General features: G+C 41.0%; 1 protein-coding gene across 5 annotated transcripts in view; it reads right to left on the minus strand.

Moving 5' to 3' along the window:
• Nucleotides 1–18,270, minus strand: part of FEZ1 (fasciculation and elongation protein zeta 1) — a 40,953-nt gene extending 22,683 nt beyond the window's left edge. For 2 of the 5 annotated variants that reach the window (XM_014793758.2, XM_087433888.1), the window contains exons 1-3: nt 18,143–18,270; nt 12,584–12,939; nt 5,751–5,850 (exon numbers count right to left, since the gene is read on the minus strand). In XM_014793758.2, coding sequence (XP_014649244.2) covers nt 5,751–5,850; nt 12,584–12,894 — 411 coding nt within the window. In that variant the 5' untranslated portion in view covers nt 12,895–12,939; nt 18,143–18,270. Of the gene's footprint in view, nt 1–5,750; nt 5,851–12,579; nt 12,940–17,537; nt 17,569–18,142 lie in introns of those variants that run through there. The other 3 variants (XM_004438430.2, XM_087433887.1, XM_087433889.1) reach the window with 3 other exon arrangements.
• Between the last annotated feature and the right edge of the window lie 489 nt (nt 18,271–18,759).

The following is an 18,759-nucleotide window of genomic DNA, read 5'->3' on the forward strand; positions in this document are numbered from 1 at the left end:
CAATACATTTTATGACTTTAAAAGAAAATTACAGAAAAAGATTCCTCATGAACATAGATGCAAAAATCCTTAATAAATATTAGCAAATCAAATTCCACATTATATAAAAAAGATAATAAATTGTGTCTAAGTGGAATTTATCTTAAGAATGAAAGGCTGATTTAATAATTTGAAAATCAATTAGTGTAATTCACCACTTTAAGGTAATAAATTGATCCACATATACAAATTGATCTATAGATTTAACACAATCACAGTTGAATTTCCAGCAAGCTTTTTTGTAGAAATTGATCAGCTGTTTCCAAAATTCATATGGAAATGGAAAGGACCTAAAATAACCAAAACAACTTTGAAAAAAAGAACAAAGTTGGAAGACTTATACTACGTTATATCAAAATTGTTATAAAGCTACGGTAATCAATACAGCCTGGTACTGGCATAAAGAGGGACACATATATCAATGAACAGAATAGAGAATTCAGAAATATATCCACACAAATATGGTCAATTGATTTTCAATAACAATGCCAAGATAATAGAGAAAGGATAATATTTCCAATGAATAGCACTAGAACAACTGGATAGCCATACACACAAAAAACTAACCTTAACCCTTACCTCACACCATATACAGAAACTAACTTGAAATGGATCATAAACCATATAAGAGCTAAAACTATAAAACTTCTAGAAGACTTAAGAAAAAATCTTAGTGACCCTGCGTTTGGTGATTTCTTAAATACAACACAAGAAATACAAACTATAAAAAGAAAAAAAAATCAATAAATTGGACTTCATCACATTTAAAAAACCTTTGATCTTCAAAAGATAATGCTAAGAAAGTTAAAAGGCAATCCATAGACAAGAAGAAAATATTTGTAAAACATATGTCAGACAAAGGACGTATATCTAGAACATATTGTTACTTAAACAAGTAGCCCATTAGACTGAGGTGGCTTTAATGCCTTAGTAGCCTACTAAGGGAACCAAAACCTAGGCCTCTCATGCCTCAAGGTTAAGAATTCAAACCAAAGGATAATCAATCACAAACAGCCAACTAGTGCTTCCCAAATAATGCAGCCACTTAAACTATAGCCAATCAAATAATTTCCTTGCTTTGCTTCCGTCTCTTCTCTTAAAAGTCTTTCCTCTAGCTCCTGTAGGTGGAATGATCCTAACCACTTCCAGTTTGGCGCTGCCCAATTCAAACTGATTTTTGCTCAAATAAACTCTTAAAGATTTAATATGCCTCTTGATCTTTTAACAGAAGGAACTCTTACAACTCAATAATAAGAATACACACAACCCATTAAGAAAATGGGGAAAAGATTTGAACAGGCACTTCACCAAAGAAGATACGTAAGTTGTAAATAAGCACGTGAAAAGATGCTCAACATCATATGTCATTAGGGAAATGTAAATTAAAACCAAAATAAGATACTACTATACACCCACTAGAAGGTCTAAAATTAAATAGACTGTCCAGAGCCAGCCCTGATGGCCTAATGATTAAAGCTCAGTGCTCTCACCGCTTCGGTGGCCCAGGTTTGCTTCCCAGTTGCAGAACCACACCACTTGTCTGTCAGTTGCCATGTGGTGGCGGTGGCTCACATAGAAGAACTAGAAGGACTTACAACTAGGATCTACAACCATGCACTGGAGCTTTGGGGAGAAGAAAACAAAAAAGACTGTCCATAACAAGTGTTGGTGAGGAAGTGAAATAATTGGAACTCTCAAATTGGAAAACAGCTTGGCAGTTCCTTAAAAACTGAAACGAGCCAGCCCTGTGGTGTAGTGGTTAAGTTCGGTGTGCTCCGCTTTGGCGGCCTGGGTTCGCAGATTTGGACCCTGGGCGCAGACCTATATCACTCATCAGCCATGCTGTGGCGGTGACCCACACACAAAATAGAGGAAGATTGGCACAGATAGTAGTTCAGGGCTAATCTTCCTCAGCTAAAAAAAAAAAAAAGTGAAACATACACTTACCATATGACCCAGACATTCCACTCACAAATTTTTACCCAAGAGAAATGGAGACATATGTCCACAATAAAACTTACACAAGAATATTCTTAGCAGCTTTATTTGCAATATTCAAAAACTGGAAACAACTCAAATGTCCATCAACAAGTGAACAAATAAGCAAATTATAGTCTGTCTATATAATGGAGCACTACTCAGTAATAAAAAGGAAGGAACTGTTGATATATGCAACAACATGGGTGAATATCTAAATAACTACACTGAGTTTAAAAAGCCAGACAAAAAAGAGTACATGCTGCATGTTTCCATTTATATAAAATTGTAGAAACAGCAAACTAATCTACAGTGACAGAAAGCAGGTGGTTGTTGCCTGGAGATTAAGGAGTGAGAAAGAGGAGAGATGGATATGTTCAATATCTTGATTGTGGTGATGGTTTCATAGATGTATACACATGGCAAAACTTATCGAATTGCACACTTTAATATGTGTCATTTACCCTATGCCAATTATGCTTCAATAAAGCTGTGAGAAAAAAAGAAAACCAAAAATAAAATGAAATAAAAGGATAATACATCATGACCAAGTTGGGTTTATCTCAAGAATGCAAGGTAGATTTAATATTTGAAAATCAATTCATGTGATTTATCATATTAACATAATAAAAGAGAAAACTATATAATCATCTCAGTAGAGGCAGAAAATAGAAATAATTAATCTTCAGAGAAATAACACAAGAAAACATGCCACAATTTAAAGTCATGAGCTTCCAGTTTGAAAGGGCTCACTGAGTATAACGTATAATGAATGAAAAAAAAAAACTCACTATAAGGTACATTACTGTAAATTTCAAATGAGAAAAGAAAAAGAGAATATCCTAAAAGCTTCTAGAAAGAATTGAAAGAGAGTCACATATAAAAGACAGAATCAGAGGGGCTTCTCAATAGCAACGGAAAGCTAAAAGATGAGAGAACAATGCCTTCAGAATTCTGAGTAAAAAATTTTGCAACCTAGAATAACTATCAAGTCAAACTTGCAATTAAGTATATGACAGGGGAATAAAGACATTCCACATATTCTAAAAAACATATTCCTCTGTATCCTTTCTCAAGAATATACCGAATTTTTTTTTTCTCACCAAAACAAGGGAATATACCCAGAAAGATAAAAATATGGCCATCAGAGACGAGAGAAAGTGGCAAGTGTCCCCAGGATGAAGGTGAAGGAAATTCCCAGGACAAAAGCTGTGCACCAGATATAGAGTATATCCATACTAGCCTATAGCAGAAAGAGGGAGGTACTAGTTTAGATATTTTCAAGAAAAAAAAACAACTGAATTGATAGAATATCTGATTTTTTTTTACCCATGTTGTGACATTGACAGTTCACTCGGAGTTTGGAGTTGAACTAATGTTAAACATACGGGAAACTAAGCAAATGAAAAAACAAGGTAATTTTTCACTCCAGATTAAACAAAAAGTTGTACAAGAGAGGAAATATTCTTATAGAATTTATGTAGTTACAGTAGGGTATATATTTAATATTGTTTTAACTATAAAGGGGTGACAACCTTATATTAGAAGGGGGAAGGCTAAGTGTATTTGAGGTGGTGTAAAAGAATTAAATCTTATCTTCCATAATACAAAGTTAATAGATAACAAACAAAAGTGTTAATTTTAAATAATCAAAGAAATAGCAATATAAATGTGTTATTTAGAAAATTAGAGATATATGCCAAAAGAAATGCTAAAAGAAATAAAAGTGGTTGCTTCTATGGAGTAGGGAATGACAAGTCAGGGGGCTGCTGGGTTTTTTTTAAGTGTGATATTATTTTTAAAGTATTATATGACTTTTAAAACTTTGTACATGGGTTACTTTGAGTTTAAAAAAGCAAAAATGACCCTCTTTGTGGTCATAATTCAATAGTTTCTATAATATTTAATTAAATTAGTTAGTTACAGTCACAAGGACAAGCATGAACAGGTTTGGGAACAAATACAACTGATTCTTGGCAATGAACCACTTAAGTAGAAGAGATGAGAGGGCTTGCGAGAGAGAGGCCTGCCAGCTATGTGCACTCAGCATGCCAAGGGCATTCGGTCAGTGTGTTTTACAGAAGGAATACTGAGCACTGATTAATCTAGCAAGTCGTTGAATCTGAGGTCAGTTAAAAGAGCTTCTACTATAATGAATCCAGATAATAAAAGAGGATGAAATAAAGCAGCCTTAATCCATCCACTTTTGCTACGCTGTCCTTTTCCCATGGGTTAGATGGAAGAAACTCTACAAGGAACAGAGCTCAAGATCATCCTTCTCAGGGTCATTCAATTTGCCCTGAAATATTAACCCTCTTGAGGGAAATCTGCAAATGAGGATAAATTAGAGTCCTTTTGAAGGTCAGGGTATCTTATATATCCCTTGACTTAATCCACAAAATGAGTTGGAAAGGTGGCAAAAGAGATAAAGCAAAATCTGCTTTTTGTACCATGATGGACCTGATTTAATTTCAGTAACCAGATTTTTTACATTATTGCCTCCTTCTCCTTTGCATTTTGTGTAAGTACCAAACACCACACCTATAAGCATTGCAAGAGAAAATAAGCAGTCGGGAGTTCAAAACAGGACCTGAGACAGTCTCCTACATCTATGCTAAGTAGCCTTGTAGCAAAGCTCTTAGTCTCAAAGTCACCACCTTACCCGCCCCAGTCAATGAAGCCTTGAGGTTGTGAGTATTTTTGATTGCTAATTATTAGAAGAGTTAACAAGGATATACAGCCACCTTTTCAACAAATCAGCCAACTGCTGATGTCTTTGCTTTGCTATTTTGGGCAGTGATCTGCAGAAGTATCACCCAGTAAGGGACATCTGCCTCTTGCTCTTTTACTTGGACTCAATTCTGGAGCCCTGGGGAGATTAGATCCACCCCTTCCCTCATTTGCTGAGCCCACAGAGCTGTGACAGCCCTTCCTGATAACAAATTGTCAAATTTCCTTTACAGCTGAAACTAGAAAACCAAGCAAGGCAGAAATTGGCTTTTAGCATGGACAGAGCCATTAAACGATTCACCTTGCTACATGTAGATTCAGCGAGGAAGGGCAATTTAGATCTTCTGAAAGGTCACTTCCCATAGACTACGTAAAACAACTCGAATTAAGTATTCTCTTTATTTTTTCAGATGTCCTTAGGCTACTCTCTTCTTTGGCATCAGTAACCACAAAATGTGACTCAGGTCCAGCCACATAAAGGTCTTGTTTTTGAGTTTCATAAAGAATTCCTCCCCACTGTGTGGCCACTGCACTAACATCTGGGCCCCATCTCTGGCCATTAGCCAGACCCTGAACTTGCCACAGAACTGTCAGCACTTGCTCTCAGCACTGTTTTTGATGGGACTGAACTGTTCATTTTAGATGGGAAAACTTCATTTTTTTAACCATCATTATTTGAACACAAAAGAAGCCTGTGATAGTCACTCTCCTCCTCTTATTTCAGACCACCTTATTTTGCTTGTTGTACACAGATCAGCAACAGAGGTTATCTGCATTTACATTTTTTACAGATAATCATTCCAATCACCTTATATACACTGGATGTCCCCCACCCCCCATCTTATTTTTCACCTCCTCCACAACTCCTACCTTCCTAGCAATGATTTTGAGCTATTGCTGAGCTTCACTACATAATGGGGAAGACTGTTGAGTCACTGAATGTTTTTCTAACTGGAATCCACATCTTCTCAAGTCTTATTAAGCAGGGGGCCCCAGAGAGTTACCTCAGTGTCAGAGCTGTTGCCATTCAGAGCCTCGATGTTTGGGTCCCTCCAGTCTTCTGAGAGTGAAGGGATGTAATTGTCTGTCAGAGCATCCCAAACCCTGTAAACAAAGAGAAGCTCTCATTAGCACACATCTGTGGCCTGGCCCCGGCTGGAGGAAGGAAGAGCTGGGCCAGGGGAGGAGAGAGGCTTCTGTGTGTGCCAGGCTGAGATCATCTGCCTTCCAGTATGCAGGAGCAAAGCAGCTTAAAAACTGAATTAGAGGCACTACCAGGAGAGAAAGAACCTAGAGAATGGAACCCGGCCAGGAGCTTCCGTGTGAAAGGTGTCTGTTTAAGAAAAGAGGAATTTCTCACCATTGAGACACAAACGGTAGAGTCTAAGATCAAACCATCTCTGGCAATAAACAAATTGCCTCTGAAAATAAATCCGCCCCTCAACCAAATAGCTCATGTCTCATGGACCTAAGAAATGCCCATGTTTCCTTTCCTATGGGCAGAGAAGAGTTAGAGAGAGAGGGATAGATCTGGGCAGATTCTCTGGCTGAATCTCATTAACATCAAGGTCATCATCTACTTTATATGCATTTCACTTTCAGAGGCCTGCAATCTAAATGGTCAAGAATTAACTCCTTGACATCTATTCTAGGTAAGGGGATAATGCCAATGATGTTAATGCTAACTTATCACTCAAACTGTTCTAGCAAGCCCATGGGTGACACAATCCTGCCCTCTAGCAATGTAGAGTCTAAGGGTACCGTATCTCCATCATGGACACTCTAAGGCAAATATATGAAAGGAACCAATAAATACTCTCTGTCTACACAATTAATTTTTATTTGGGGAAAATGAGGCTCCCTTTATTACATTTCTTTTTAAAATTCAGATATGTACCTTATAAGAGTTTTTCTACAATTCTTGTCACTTAACTCTCTTATTTCAGAAAGATTTCTTTGGGGAAAAAAGGGGAGGGAGTTGGGGAAAATCCTGACGTCACAAACTCTTACACACAAGAAAATGAATAAATTAGTCAATACCAAGAGATTAATGTAAATCAGTAAACCAAGCTCCTAAAATAACACCACCCATGGAAGCCAGTGGCACTTGAGTTATATTAGATAAGGAGAAATGAAAGCTCTATACAATCTCCTTCAGGTGCCTATGCATATCAAACATGAGTGATATCTATGAAGCCAAGATGTAAGAAGGTAAATTTTATTTAGATATACTAATATAAGGAAATAGCTATTTAAAAATAAGCAAATATGCATACATATTGGTCAAATTCAAAGCTTGACAAAATATAGTGTAAGAGGCTGAAAAGATAAGTGCAAATTACATATATATATCAAGATGATATATATATACACACACACAAGATCATATACATATATATACACACACACACAGATATCAGACACTTGAAATCAGATACATAAAATGAGGGAGGGGAGTGCTCCTAACATATATAAAATCAGGAACAATATATGATAAACAGGTATATGAGTAAAGAGATTTTCCTAGTGCACAATGCATACAATTGGTGATCAAACAAATAAAAGGAACTCAAGAAAACAGAATTTAATGGCAGTGCTTGGATTATCCACTTACTCATTATTTCCCTACAATTACAAGAAAGCACTTTGAGAAAACTCATCAAGTGTCCATTAGACATCTATTCAGCAGGATTTCAGAGTCTACTTCTTAAGCATGGGTGATAATCCAATCTCCATCAGGCACTATTAGAGCTTCATTAATCCAGCCTACTTCTAAATCCAAGTCTCATTAGCATGCTAAAGCCCAGAGGCAAATATGATTTGCTATCTCCAAGACAAACTTCAAGCACCACACCCTCTAGAAAAGCCAGCGGACAACTTCTCCCTGCATCACTGTAGTCCGTTCTCTGCTGCGAGAGCGAACAACTAGCATGCAGGCACTGACCTTCGGACTTGTCCCTGCAGCAAGTACCTGGAAAAATGAAATTCGGCAAAGCCCAAAATAGGCAGGAGCCTACCTATCCTAGGCAGAACGGAAGCTGGGACCTTTAGTGGACTGCACACTTTCCAATGACCTTGAAAACGTTTACATCCAGTTGTCCAGTGTAAAGTGACTACTTCCAGTGTAAAGTGACAACTGGGGACTCTCTCAAATCGTTTAGAGAGTGGCAACTTTTCTCATCTGAGCCTTCACTGACATACTCGGGATTTCATCTTCTAATTCAAGTTTTTAGTAACAATTCCCTAAACTTTTATCTCCTCGGGATTTCAAGCCATCCTCATTTTTTCATGTTTTGTCCAAGTTTTCTTTCTCCTTTCTGACATACTTGTTATCCTTTGAGGTTCATAAACAACCTTTAAGACAGAGCCACTCTCATCTCTTTGTAATCACTTGCATCCTCTTCCTATACTTATTCGGGACCCATTTAACAATAATAACAATAGCAGCCAACACTTGCTGAGCACTCACTATAAGCGAGGTACTATTCTAAACCCTTTATGTGGATTAATTCATTCCTTTCTCACAACAACTCTATAAGGCAGATACTAATGAGAAAAAACAGAAACATAGAGAAGTTAATTAACTAGTCTAATGTCACACAGCCAGTAATGATAGAGGTGGGATTTGAATCCATGAAATACAGCCACAGAGCCTATATTCCTAACCACTTATCTATTCCAATTCTTTATGAATTTTATGATTGCCATTGGTGTGGGCATCAAAACAATATACCGAGTTCCAAATCACGACCTAGAACAGCAGTTCAGAAACTGGCTCTGCGTGGAAACACTGTAACTACGTTATTCTGGACATTGTGCTTCAATAATATACAAAAGGAGGAGAGGCAGGGGCAGCGGGGTGCATGACTGCTTTCTGTCTAGATCTCCAGACCAGGGGAAATGGAAGGCAAAGGCAGAACACTGGCAGGCAGGCAGCCACAGGAATGAAGAGCTGGTGGTGGGAGGGAAAACACAAAGCTTTCTGTGAGGAAGAGAATGGAAAGGGCTTTTCTCCCAGAGATGCCATCCATCCCCTCATAAGCAGGGGCCTTGGGAATGGACATATTCCCTTTTATAGATACCCTGAGGTAGAAGAGGTAAAATTCCACTTCCCTGAGACACATCCTGCTGTTTACTCTTATCTTGGGAAAGGAGACTTTGAAAGCTACCTACTATATCTTTTATCAAAGAACTAAGATTAAACAGGTTGCCACAGTTCCTGTTTGTTATGCTGCCATAGCACCCGAGATTCAATTAGCTCTCTCAGTCCCTAGAATACCAGAAAAGGCTTTTCATGTACACACTTTATAGCTTGGGCTTAGATGCCTGTAGAATTGACCAAACTATCTTTCACCACAGAGGGCTAGGATTTGGAAAAGGATGCTGGCAGAGGATGAGCAAACCAGATAGAATGGATTGTGACAAGACACATATACAAAAATCTGGGTCTGGAACTGGCAACATAGCCATCAAGGCTACATTAATCCTGCTACACACACACACATACACACACACACACACACACCTCTTTATACCTATTCCTGACAATATGGTAGACAGCTTAAAGGGCTTATTAGAATTCCAACTTGGTAACATTTCCCTTAATCCCCTCTAGGCTGGTTACTGCCCTTGTCCAGTGTTTTGTGTCCCGTTATGCCAATATCCACACTTAGATGTGTGTTAACATGAGTATATTTTTGCAGTTAATACTTTGGAATTATGAATTCCTTAATAACTTTGAACAACCTTCTAGATTCTTTCAAATGCTTACATAGAATACTATTAATACTATCGCTGCCTTCTATATGGGAAAACTGAACCTCTAAGAAGAGAATTAACTTTCCTAAAAATCAGTTATCTGTCAGCTTTCCCTGTCTGATTATTTGGTACTTACTTGTCTTCAACTTAAAGTATGGCTGAGTACACACCATTTATTTATTGTGTGGATTTGATTTTTAACATCACTTTTAACCCAATAATTCTATCTGAAGAACACGAAACTGTCATTGCTCTCACATGTTTGGCCCTCTGTCTCCAGGGTACTGGAAGGAGGGCTGATAGGGGCCCCAGTGAGGCAGGATATGGGGTGAGGATTGCTCATTTCCATCTTGTAGTGTCCCCTATGAAGCTCTGGCTTCCAGGTCTGATCTCTCATTGTCTGATGACAAAGGAAAAGGTGATCACACATATGCAAAGAGATTCTGGAATATTTTCTAAATTTAAAAACAAGAAATGTGGGCCAGCCCCGTGGCTTAGGGGTTAAGTGCGCGCGCTCTGCTGCTGGTGGCCCTGGTTCGGATCCCGGGCGCGCACCAACGCACCACTTCTCCGGCCATGCTGAGGCCGTGTCCCACATACAGCAACTAGAAGGATGTGCAGCTATGACAGACAACTATCTACTGGGCTTTGGGGGGGAAATAAATAAATAAATAAAATCTTTAAAAAAAAAAAACAACAAGAAATGTATATTCATATTTGGCTTTCTTTTAATGCCTGGAACTTCCACACCCTAACAAATCAGAGATAAGTTGATATCTCAGCCAGTTCCCCAATAGCCAAATAGTTCCAAATGAGAACTAAAGAAATCAAAATTTCAAAGGGAATCACTGCACTTGCTTCATGATTTGTGCTATCTTTAAGGAGGTTAGTTTGACCAAGAATTTCATTGCTTTTGTTTTAAGCTTCTATTACTTAGCTCTAACCCACCCAAAACACTTTCAATTCATTTGTGGATGAAATATCCCTCTAATAATAAACCTAAGCAAGTTTACTACAAGCTATGCTCAGGAGAATCACAACCAGGGTAGATATTAAATTATTTTTTTCCTTTACCCCATCATAATTTTACAGTTGAAATATCTGGATAGGTGTCTATAAAACAAAGTATGTAATTTAATTCTAAGCTTTATTTTAAGTTGTAAAGCTTTATATATGCTGAATGCCTAGAAAGTGCAGTGTCAATTTCTCTCTTCCCAGATTCCTCCAAATCATACTTTATCTCTAAGGAATTATTCAAACTTTGGTCTTTTAACTGAGGCAGTCAATGAGGCGGGCAAGTCAGAAAAATCAGGATAACACCAATAATCCCACTTGACGGTAATTAACATTGAGTGGTCTCCACTAATGTGCTAAAAGAGAATAAGAACTTGCTCACTGGGCCTTCATCCTTAATGAGGTAGAAGGTGGGGATGGGGGGGATACATAGGGGAGAAATGATTTGTTGGACACAAAAGGAATTGGACACATCTTAAAATGTCATTTTCAGTGCACAGCCTGAGTGAGGTAAGAAATTAGGTTCTTTGCAAGTCCTTAGATCTGCTTCATCAAGATTGAGCTCTGGAGGTTTCAAAGATGAGGACCCACGCAGTCAACTAGAGTTAAGTGACTAGCCCAAGGTCACACAGCAAGTTAGAGAAAGCATGAAAATTAGAATTCATAGTCTTTGTATTTCTAGTTCATTGCACCAGGCAATGACCTAGAGTGAAAAAATACTCTGTATAATAAAGCCCCAGAGCCATTCTTTTTTGATTTAAAGGAGTTAACCAAATTATAACAAGCTCAGGATCTGAAAAGAATTAGTTTGAAACTTAAAAGTGAATTGAAACATACAGCCCACAGTTATCGTACTGGTCAGCAGAGTGAAATATTCTCTATCAGGCTAGCATTAATTAAAGAGAAAGAAGGAAATGGTGTGGGTCTCGAAATACATTACATGTACTTATGAGGTTAGCTATTATTGCTCATACTATTCGTTCAGTATTCAATATTTCATTCAAAAAATATTGCTTGATCCCTTACTACACACCAAGCACTGTCTTAGATAGCAGGGATATAAAAGTAAGACAGACAGATATATAGCCACGTATTCACAGAGATATAGTCTTAGTAGTCTTCAAACAAGCAACTATCTCCCAAATATGGTCAGGTTCAATCCTCTACGACATGCCTTTTACCCCACTTAATTTGTGTGCAACTCTCCCACTAGAGTCCATAAAAAGAGAAACAAAAATCACAGTTGCTCCAAACTTCCATGGCCAACTATTTGACATTTATTGTGTGATTCCTAAAGAACAATTGATGCATATTTTATCTCTTTAGGGAATTCATGCCTATTTTTACTGAATTCCCAAAACGCCCTTCTTTAATTTATATAACAAATTACCCCCTTCTTCTCTTTCTACTCCCTCCTTGAACAGCACTTTTCTCAAATTCCTTTTCTTGACTACTGTTAAGCCCTAGAAGGTAGCTAGTAAGTGACACAGGGAATCTGAAGACTCAAAAGCCACTTCACCAAGTTATCACCTTTATTTTGTCCAGGGTGATTCCCTGGGCTCTCAATCCAACTTGTATGCTTTCTTATTGGGACATAGCTTAACATCTGTAGATAATTTTCCAGTCCTGAGGGGTTGTAAACAATTTGGAGATTTTCATAATTCTGGTGTTTCTTGAAGCAAATTGTTCCAATGACATAGATTCCTCCATCACAGTTAACTTATTTTCTGGTCCTTATTTCTAATACTGGCGTGGATTACCACTGATATAAAGAAAGCTGAAAATAGACCCCTAAATTTACCATGCCCCTGAAATTCTATTTTATATCTAGGAAAACTGTTCTATTTCCTAAAAATCCTTTAAGGTTCCAATTTTAGGAAGGCTCTACAGATGACTGTAAAGCGACATAATAGAACAATGTCAGCAATTACCAGGGCACTGCCCACTGACGTAAAAATATAAGTAATATGCCATGAGCCCATAGACAAAAACTAGTTCTATGTCAAGGAACCCCAGACTACAGGGTTCTTGTCTGATGCAAGAGAGGGGAATTAAGACTTCTTACTCCTCGTCCTGCAGGGTCTCCTCCTCCTCTTGGATCTGGAACTGGTTCTTCACGGGAGCTAGGTTCTCGGTCTTGGCATTGTAGTTCCGAAAGCAGACATTGAGCTTCTCATCAAATTCATTCACAAGGTCTTCCATAGACTTGAAGCTGATTATTTCAGAAGAAAAATTCTCAAGCTCAGAGAGGGAGGGATCCTCCAGATGGTGGGGAGATGAGCCATAGAAACACTGCGGCTTCTCCTCCGTATCCTCTGAGCAACAGGGCCGAAGGTCCTCAAACTCTTCATCCAAACTCACCAATGGGGCCTCCATTCTTGCACAGCAATAGAACAACAGCAACTTTCAGGATTCGCTTATCTAGAAGAAATGAATAAGATAATGTGAGTTTGGACAGGGCTTTTGTGTCAGCTCTGCTGAGGAACCATAGTCACATATTCCATTAGTCTGTATCCCTCTAAAAACAAAGATTCCTCTTTACGGCATTCATGGCTTCTGCACTTCCTCACTGTTATGCACTTAAGGAGTTCAAATATCACTGTCAGTGTGAATAATACTGACCTAAACAGAGGAAACTTTGGAGACACACCTGCTTCCAATTCCCTGCTCCAAAAAGAGAGCGTAGTGGGTAAGTATGCAGCCCCTAGACCAGACTGCCTGGGTTTGCATCCTGTTCTGCTCCTTACCAGCTGTGACCTTATTAAGTTACTTAACTTTTCTGTGATTCCTTTTATTCTTCCCAAGACAGAAATAATATCAGGACCTACTTCAAAGGGTTGTCATATGAGTTAAAGGAGTAAACATAGGAAGTGCTTAGAACAGGGCCTGGCAGATAATAAACATCAATGTTGTTCAGTATATGTTCCCTGTTGTTATTATTATTATTACCACCGTAGGTCCACATCCTTAACCATGTGCTCTGAAAACTGGAAGTTTTTCATAACATATTTGGTGGCAAAACCTGACCTGACCTAAACTCATTTGCAACTAAACCTGATCTACATGAATATAAAGCTGCTAATGGTTTTAATTTATCCTATTTAGTGTGTTTTGCTGCAGAAATATTATATTTTTAAATTATAGAGATTGCTACTCCAGCCCCCAGGGGATGATATGCAGAATATGCACTCTCTTACTGCCTTTCAAATTTTGAGATAATCTAAATTCCAAAACACCCCTGGCCCCAAGGGTTTTTGGATAGGGATTCATGGACCTGGATATTACTGCCCTCATCAATAAATAATAGACTAACAGAACACTAATAGAGACTTTCAAACAAGCACCTGAGTTTTTCCCAGACACAGAGCTTACGTCTGGGACTAGAGGAATGGATTATGTGATCTATGATCCTCTAAGAGACAGACCCAACTACCTAGGTGCTCCAAAGCCAGATTCCATACCCATCTTGGGCACTGCAACCTGGAAGGCTGCACACTCAGGCCTCCCCTCATTTCCCAACAGCTCCAGGCCCTCTTCATACACTGCCTTCAACTCTGATTTATCCATCTCTATGTACATCCAAACCCTTCCCCAATTTTAATTTAAATTCCTCGAGGGCTCAGACGTCCTCTGGATATCCTCCATGGCTCCTAGCACACATGGCCCTGAGGCTAGGTGATGAATCAATGTGTGCTCACTGAAAAACGATCTTCCGTCCCCCACACACAGTTCCTCATTTTCAATTTCAGGCAGCACAAGCATTATTGTCTATCACACCCTTCTCTGCATACTCAACTTCCTTCCCTGTAACACAGAAAGGCAACCAAACTTTCCTCTCCTGTCTGTGTGATGAATCAAACAGACAGCAAAAACCACGGGGGTTGACCTAAGGGTGCTATTCTCTATCTCTACCTACAAAACGAAAACTCTTAAGTAAGCGAGACAAAGGACACGCCAGGTGAGGACCTGGACGGTTCTTACTGGGATTGTACTGGGTTTAAGTCAGTTACCATCACATCACATCAAAACATATTCTGAGTATTTATGGTTTGCAAAGGCAACATGACAGGACCTTGGAATACAAAAGATATAAAAGCAGTGTGATATCTCGGAAAGAACACAGGAGCCAAAGGATCTGCCAATGTCTGGCTGAGTGACAAGCATTGTGGGTGCTGATTTCCTCATTTGTTAAAATGACGGTGTTGGTATAGAGCTAATACCTTGGGAAGTTAATTTTAATAACTTATTAAATTAATAATTTTAATTGTAATAGTATATTTTAATAATGTATTTTACTTAATCCAATATATCCAAAATATTACCATTTCAAAATGTAATCCATATTTTAAAATATTAACGAGACACTTTACATTCTTTTTTCATACCAAGTCTTGGAAATCCAGTGTGTATTTTACATTCACAGTACGTCTCCATTTAGACCAGCCACATTTCAAGTGCCCAGTAGCCACATGTGACTACCATATTGGACAGCACAGCTATAAAGCAATACACAACTAATTGCCAGTCAAGAGTTGCTAACCTAGGGTCTATGGAATATAACTGAATATATAATTTGAATATAACTATATTTTATTTTATGCATTTAACATATTCGGAGAAGGATCCCATAGGTTTCTCTACATTGCCAAAGGGGCTCATAGCACAAAAAGGATTAGGAATCCCTGAGTGCCAAAAAAGTGAGTTTAGAAAAGATCACAGAGCACATTAGAGAGTAAGGAAGATCTTACAGACCAGGGATTTGTGTTGACTGAGGCAGGACTCTGGGGTAGTTAAGAGCCTGGACTCCAGGTTCCCGCGCTGGTCCTATCACTTCCTAGCTGTGAAACTCTTTGTGGGCAAATTATCAGTCCCTTTGTGCCTCAGTTTCCTCATCCATATAATGAAGTTTAAGATACATTGAAGGTTATTTTGTGGAATAAATGAGGTAATCTTTGAAGTGCTAAGCACAATGTGTAGAATACATAGTGTCCGATAAATGTCAATGATTTTAGGAAAATAAGGATAATTTAGTTCCATGGAAATATGGGGTGAGAGTGCCTCAAGTAAAACAATCCATGCCATGACAGCCTACGTGGGGTGCTTCAAATAGTTCTCTCACGCTTATTACATGAGAGAACTATTGCTGAATGAATTTTGTCATCTTTTTTACTAAAGCACTCCTGCTATTTTCAATTCATTCGGTCAGAGCCTCCTGGACCACTGGGCCCATTTCAGAGAGACATGAAAGCTAAGCAGCGGATGTTTCACATATTCACACTTCCTTTAACTTTGTGCTCTTCTCCAGGAGAGAAGGGGGAGCTGCAATGAGTAGGTGATGCCAACGGAAGTACTTATTTGAAATGGCACAATCTATACTATTAACCAGCAACAAGAGGGCAATCCAACCAGAATCTAGGACTAACACTGAGTTTTGAGTGTTGGCAACAGGAAGATTACGCTGAAAGCACCTACCCTCAGCCCAGGTAGGCTCTAGAGAAGATGGATTTATCTAGAAGATTATAAAAAAAGAAATGGATATCACAGCTCTAGAGTTCAGAAACATGATTATTTGAACAATCCATAATATAGCCTGATTTCTTTTCATCAACTCACTACCCAGGAGGCAAGAAGCTCTGCATGAATGACTAGCTGGAGATGAAGCTAAAACTGAAAGCCTGTGCAGGGAATCGGAAGTTACTCAGCACCCAGACTGAGCCCAGCATCTGTAGAAAGACCCCAGGCTGTGGCAGAGGAGATGAGAGCCAAGCATTCTCACCGGCCCTACCATGGCCTCAAAGAGGGGTCTCTGGGTTGGGACTGGCAGCCCTTCTTGAAATGGTATCCCCTTCTCTCCTTCTTTTAGCTCATTTTCTTTTCATCTTCTCTCTCGGTGGTGTGCCTTTGCCCCCCAACTGAAATGTCCGACTCTTGCATCCTGGCAAGCTTGCCCCTGTCTTCATTCACAGCTCATCTCAGAGGCCCCCTCCCCTTAAAAGCTAGGGTTAATACAAGTGATAGTTTATCCTCTTTCTCTATACTTCCAAATCAGTTTTTTAGAAATACACAAAAAATAGCAGAAAGAAGAAATCATAGGAGGGTTGTCTTGTCTTTTTCTCTTTATCACAGAACAGAGTGCAAAAGTATAGTTTGATTATGTTCTATAATCTATTCCATTTATTTTGGTTCCCAATAAATGGTGTAATTTGGAAATAAAAGAAGGCTCGGAGCTTAACAGAGACCCAGTAGGAAACACATAACCCTCTCCTGTAGCACAATGATGCACTAGCCGCAGCGTGGGGCTGCGGTACAAATTACCAGTCCCTGCTTTGCTGAGCTGAGCAGCATGGAGCAGAGCAGTAGAGAATTCACCGTGCCTCCCCCTGCTGGGCCTCTGTACCTCCACAGAGGCCTCACTCCATGTCCCCCTTCTTCCCATTACTTGTCTCATAGATCAATTGATTCTATGGCCCCCTATCTCAATATTCATCCCTAAAACCTGCCCTCCACCGATCCACCTTCAGTTTTCTCACTGCTCCTCAGCAAAACCCACTGTATGGACATGTTTGTGCCAGCATCACATTTTGACAGTATTTCATTGCCTATAAGTCAGCAACCCCTTTGTGATTCTGCTTATCCCCCTTACCCCTCCTCCTGCTGCTCCATTCACCCTCATCTCACACCCCCCCTCCTCCCCACCCCCTTTCCCCGGACTGTTGGGGGTAAAGAAAGGCTCCTCCAAGCAGCACAATAGCTGGGGCTCCAAGAAAGCTGGGCTCATCCCGCAGGCCGCACACACGCTCCACAGCCCTTTTGCCGAAACAAGATCGGGATATGGGAGTGGGAGGGGGCTCAGGGGTGCCGAGGCGCGAGGAGAGAAGGGATAGGCAAGAAAGAAGAGGAGAGGGCTGTGATAATACCCCTTTGGGGCTCGGCCAAGCGTTGCGCCCCCGAGTTCCAGAGGCCCCGGGCCCCCAGGAGGGCAGCGAGCCCCCACCACCACCACACGTCCTTTCTCCGACCTGTTCCGTGGTAAACCAATCGCTCTCCCAGCGTCTGCAGCAGCTGCCAGCGGTTCTGACACTGCAGGAATGCACGGTCCTGGGGAGGGGCATGGGCGGGGTGCGGGGTCAGGTTCTTAGGAGCATGAATGATTCTGGGGCTTTTAAGGGTGACCAGACCAGATAATGGTCCTGGGAGGAGGTACCGACCCACTGCTCCAGCACCATCCGGTGGCGTTCTCTGCCTCCCCCAGCCCCAGACCGCGCCGCCTCCCATCACACACACACACACACACACACACACACACACACACACACACACACACACGCCAGGCCTGGGGGGCCGAGGCTCTAATGATGCTTGAAGTGCCCATCATCCCACATTTCCCGGCCCCGGACGCTGCGTCCCCGGTGCGCTCCCGTGAAGGGCTGGGCAGGAGGGCGACGGCCTCCGGGCTCTTCCTTTCCGATTCCAGAATGGGACAGGTTGGGGGTGCCGGAGTTGCGGTGCCCCCAGACCTGTCTGCGGAGCATCCCAAGTCGCAGGGCCTCTTTCACCACCCCCGTCCAACCCCTACCCACGGCGGTGGGACGGTCCGGACTAAGGTCGCCCCCCGCGACGGCACCTGTGCAAAGTCCTGGTGGAGGGAGGCGGATCACGGGGCTCAGCTGGACACCCCCATCCACGGGCCGCGGCGAGTGGCCGGAGCGCAGCGCAGCGGCAATGGCAGCTGCGAGCCAGCGAGCGCTCCCCCCGCAGCTCCGCCGGCGCCCGGCTCTGCTCCCCTCCTCCACCCGCCCCTCCGCCCAGTTCCCCTCGCTCGTGCCCGGGCTCCCGGGGCCGCGCCCGCGCTCGGGCACCCGCCCAACTGGCGCGCGCGGGACCCAGACGTCATCCTCTCGTTAACATTCATAGCCTTCCTTGGAGCATGTGGCCTGCCTTGATTAATATTTATGAATTACTATTTCTCCCTCCTTTAACATTGGCCTTTCTGCTTCCCTCATGAATATTCAGAAGCTCTAAGACGTGTACGTGCAATAAATCCCAATGTGGATACCTCACAGAGCCTTACACTGTAGATTCTCCGTAAAAACGTAGGCGGGTGGCTGAGTGGACGGGCAGGCCGATGTCCGCAGACACGCTCAAAGACCCCCTAGGACTTTCTGGACTCTCCATTCTACTCTACTGGTGGCTGAGATGGGCAAGCTGAGGGATGCCGGCCAAGCCAAAGCAGGTTCAGAC

The sequence above is a fragment of the Ceratotherium simum genome, chromosome 7, assembly GCF_057802395.1.
Source record: "Ceratotherium simum simum isolate JZ-2026a chromosome 7, ASM5780239v1, whole genome shotgun sequence".
Taxonomy (NCBI): domain Eukaryota; kingdom Metazoa; phylum Chordata; class Mammalia; order Perissodactyla; family Rhinocerotidae; genus Ceratotherium; species Ceratotherium simum.